At 46.7% G+C, this 5,000-nt stretch overlaps 1 protein-coding gene across 5 annotated transcripts in view; it reads right to left on the reverse strand.

Moving 5' to 3' along the window:
• LOC105891164 (copine-8) overlaps positions 1-5,000 on the reverse strand; it is a 118,424-nt gene that overhangs the window by 71,018 nt on the left and 42,406 nt on the right. For all 5 annotated transcript variants that reach the window (XM_031582461.2, XM_031582462.2, XM_012817318.3 and 2 more), the window contains one exon: positions 1-19. This exon is cut by the window's left edge and continues 58 nt beyond it. In XM_031582461.2, coding sequence (XP_031438321.1) covers positions 1-19 — 19 coding nt within the window. The remainder of the gene's footprint in view (positions 20-5,000) is intronic.

The following is a 5,000-nucleotide window of genomic DNA, read 5'->3' on the forward strand; positions in this document are numbered from 1 at the left end:
GGGCCTGACCCAGGAAATCCTGTAGTGAGAGACAGGGGGGTGGGAGAGAGAGAGAGAGAAATATTGAAAACCATGATGGAACAGACTGACTCATAAGTCATGAATATGAGTACATTCCTGTGCTACATGAATGCATGCCAGAGTGTGTGTGTGAGTGTGTGTTTGTGTGTGTGTATGTTTGTGTGCGTGTATGTTTGTGTGCGCGTGGCTGTGTACCTGTGTTTGTGTGTGTGAGTGCGCGTGTGTCAGATGAGTGGTTTTGAGATGTGTGTAAGGTGAGGTGTGCATGTGTGTGTCTCAGGTTGTGTGAGTGTGTGTGTGTCTGAGTGTGTGTGTGTGTGTGTGTGTGTGTGTGTGTGTGTGTGTGTGTGTGTGTGTGTGTGTGTGTATTCCACTGGCGCTGCTGCTCTCCTCTCTGCCTCTCTCTTCATCATATTGATTAGGTGCTGCTGGTCGCTGGAGCGTAAACCACTAGCTAAGCCTCTGATCACTCAGCCCATACACACATATGTGAGAGAAAGAGAGAGAGAGAGAGAGAGAGAGAGAGAGAGATGGAGAGAAGGAGAAATGGAGAGAAGGAGAGAGAGATAGAGAGAAAAGGAGAGAGAGAGAGAGAGAGAGAGAGAGAGAGAGACAGACCCGACAGAAGTTGACCCTGGAAGAGATTTGACTCTGATCTGGCAAACACACACACACACACAATCTATCTTTTTTTTCTCACTCAAACACACACACATTGAGAGAAAGAGAGAGAGAGAGAGAGAAAGAGAGAGAGAGAGACAGAGAGAGAGAGAGAGAGAGAGAGAGAGACAGAGAGACAGAGAAATAGAGAGCGCAGTGGCCAGTGCTGGGTGTTCCCTAAGGGTTTTGACTTCATTCTTCCAGATGATGTTTTGAGTCAGAGCAGAAATTAATATTTAGCATTGAAAGAGAGAGACGGAACAGAGGAAGACACAGAGAAAGACAGAGACGGCACAGAGGAAGACACAGAAAGAGAGAGAGAGAAGTGATGGAGATCATTTCCAAACACTGTTAATGACCTAAGAATATAATAATCAAGTGCCTTGTATTATTAATTACCTTATATGAATCATGCACTTATGTAAGCAGGAGAATGGCTTAGCTGTGTTTCTGCGTGTGTGTAACTTAGATTATTAGGAGCCACACAGTCTGCATATGTACAAGAGCATGTTTAGACCAGAGGTGATAAGCTTCTTCCGACCTTGTGCAAAACTGCCATCCTTGCAATATAGGGAGCATCGGACGTCAGAGATCCACCAGGTGCTTATCCCTGCTGAACGCTAAACTTCTGTCTATATAAACCTTCCACAATGTGTTTATCAGGGCTTCACTTTCAGCCTTGTGCTGGGAGTGAGCCCGATTGCAATTGTTGTTGTTGTTTGTCTAATAAATATACTTATATATGCAACTTCGGAGTCCTGAAGTAACAAGGGTGAATTTTCACCTAACAAGAAGGCTAACAGAAAAAGGCAGTGGGGCTGAGGGAAAGGAAGGGAGAGATGGAAAAAGAAAGAGCTACTGGAAGAGAAAGATATGAAATGGAGAACAAGAAATAGAGAGAATGAGAGAAAAAAACAGAAAGACAGTGAGCAGCAGGAAAGAGGAAGGGGCATGTCAATGTAAATAAGAGAAGAAAACAGGACAGATAGACAGAGAGACAGATAGACAGAGAGAGAGACAGACAGATAGATAGATAGAGAAAGAGATGTGAGAGAGAGAAAGGAAAGAGAAAGAGGCAGATAGACAGAGAGAGGAGAGAGAGAGAGACAGACAGATAGATAGATAGAGAAAGAGAGGAGAGAGAGAGATATAAATAGACAGAGAGAGGAGAGAGAGAGACAGACAGATAAATAGATAGAGAAAGAGAGGAGAGAGAGAGACAGATAGACAGAGAGAGGAGAGAGAGAGAGACAGACAGATAGATAGAGAAAGAGAGGAGAGAGAGCTATAAATAGAGAGAGGAGAGAGACAGACAGATAGATAGATAGATAGATAGAGAGAGAGAGGAGAGAGAGAGGCAGATAGACAGAGAGAGGAGAGAGAGAGAGACAGACAGATAGATAGAGAAAGAGAGGAGAGAGGGCAGCCCACTGAAGTGATGGAGCACAGATAGACAGAGAGACAGACTGAAGTGATGGAGCACAGATAGACAGACAGACTGAAGTGATGGAGCACAGATAGACAGAGAGACAGACTGAAGTGATGGAGCACAGATAGACAGAGAGACAGACTGAAGTGATGGAGCACAGATAGACAGAGAGACAGACTGAAGTGATGGAGCACAGATATACAGAGAGACAGACTGAAGTGATGGAGCACAGATAGACAGAGAGACAGACTGAAGTGATGGAGCACAGATAGACAGAGAGACAGACTGAAGTGATGGAGCACAGATATACAGAGAGACAGACTGAAGTGATGGAGCATGTTTTCTGCTGTTTCTTGGAGTCTCTGTAGGTGGTTGCCTGTAGGGGTACACAAGCCTATGCTGAACATTCAGAATAAATGTTCCTTCAAAAACAAAAACAAAAACACAAACAACAGCAGACCCAGCACTCTGCCCAGAGGCGCCAGAGAGGAAACTGCTGTTTAATGCGGAGACATCTAAAGGCTTGCGCTTAACAGGCAGTTCTGCTGGCGGGTTCCCCTGGCCCACGCTAATGGATCTTACACTTGGCAGAACCGGCCCCCTGTGAAAGGCTCAGAACTGGCCGTCTGTAAAAGGATCTTGGCTTAAGCAGAACGACCCCCTGTGAAATAATTAGAGGAGAGTCCTGGAAGAGCAGATGTATTAGCCTGCCAGAAACTAAGACTCCGTTTTAATCAAAGATTCTGGAAAGGAGCAGAGAAGTGTTTCACACACACACACCCACGCTCACGCTCACACACACACACACACACACACACACACACACACACACACACACACACACTCACACACTCACTCACACTCACACACACACACACAGCCCATTACTGATCCACGATAGAGGTCTGCGAATAGGACAGGGCACAGAGCTGCTGCCAGAGCTTGTGTTGTCTGACACCTATACACACTAAGAGGCCCCTCATACACAAACACAAATCCAGCATATGACCAATCTACAACAGAGGGCTGGGCACGGGGGATGGCATGGAGACCCCACTCCTCTCTCATGCAGACCTCCTCTCTCCTCTCTAATGCAGACCTCCTCTCTAATCCAGACCTCCTCTCTCCTCTCTAATGCAGACCTCCTCTCTCCTCTCTCATGCAGACCTCCTCTCTAATGCAGACCTCCTCTGTAATCCAGACCTCCTCTCTAATCCAGACCTCCTCTCTCCTCTCTAATCCAGACCTCCTCTCTCCTCTCTAATGCAGACCTCCTCTCTAATCCAGACCTCCTCTCTCCTCTCTAATCCAGACCTCCTCTCTCCTCTTTAATCCAGACCTCCTCTCTCCTCTCTAATGCAGACCTCCTCTCTAATCCAGACCTCCTCTCTAATGCAGACCTCCTCTCTAATCCAGACCTCCTCTCTCCTCTCTAATCCAAACCTCCTCTCTCCTCTCTAATCCAGACCTCCTCTCTCCTTTTTAATCCAGACCTCCTCTCTCCTCTCTAATGCAGACCTCCTCTCTAATCCAGACCTCCTCTCTAATGCAGACCTCCTCTCTAATCCAGACCTCCTCTCTCCTCTCTAATCCAAACCTCCTCTCTCCTCTCTAATCCAGACCTCCTCTCTCCTTTTTAATGCAGACCTCATCTCTCCTCTCTAATGCAGACCTCCTCTGTAATGCAGACCTCCTCTGTAATGCAGAGCTCCTCTCTAATGCAGACCTCCTCTGTAATGCAGACCTCCTCTCTAATGCAGACCTCCTCTGTAATGCAGGCCTCCTCTCTAATGCAGACCTCCTCTCTAATGCAGAGCTCATCTCTAATGCAGAGCTCTCTAACCATAACCCACTGCCAGAGCTTCTTCGGATATACCTTCCCCTGGAGCAGTAAAATAATTGAGCCCATTACTGATTATTGGCCACTAATTCAGCAGTCCCACCCTGATGCTAAACTAATGCATAAACTTGTCTGTGTCTGTGATCGGCAACCAGTTTGCCAGAATTGCCCCAGATCATGTAAAATCCACCAGACCTGTTCTCCATGTTCTAATGCTTACTTTAGTTTTATAAACCCCAGACCTGTTCTCCACATTCTAATGATTCCTCTGGTTTTATAAGTCCAGGCCCCTGGCTGATTTTCCTCTGCCGGTAACCGTAGGAACACTGTGCAGCGCTAGGCAACGGTGATGTCAGAGCGCTGTGTCTAATGCTGTGTGAGCCGTGAGGCTAGTAATGGCCCTCCTCTACTGTAATGACTCCACAGGGACACCAACTGGGCCTTTGTGTGCTCCACAAACAGGCCACTGGGGAGGGTTAATACCTACTCATAATAATACAATAACGCACACACACACAGACACACATACACACATACACACTAACACATACATACACACCTCACTCACACACACACACACACACACACAAACACACACACACATACACACTCACACACATACACACACATATACACCTCACTCACTCACAAACACACACACACAGACACTCTCACACAGCTCACTCACTCACTCACTCACTCACACACACACACACACACACACACACACACACACACACACACACACACACACACAAACACACACACACACATACACACACAATGTCTCTCTTCTGGTTGCATAAACAACAGGGAGGTCCACAGTATGGAACCTACATGTAGGTGTATTCGTTTAGTAGAACCTTTCATCCAAAGCAACTCAGAGTGCGGAATTAGCATTTCCATCAGAATGTGTGTTCTCTGGGTTCTCCTGGTGTTGTTAGCATCTACCTCTACCAGGAAGCTGTTGACCTGCAGGACCCCTGGCTTAGAACACTGACCCTGACAGGGAAACAAGGTGATGAGGTCACAGAGTCCTGGGAATAGGGA

This window comes from Clupea harengus, chromosome 16, assembly GCF_900700415.2.
Source record: "Clupea harengus chromosome 16, Ch_v2.0.2, whole genome shotgun sequence".
NCBI lineage: Eukaryota > Metazoa > Chordata > Actinopteri > Clupeiformes > Clupeidae > Clupea > Clupea harengus.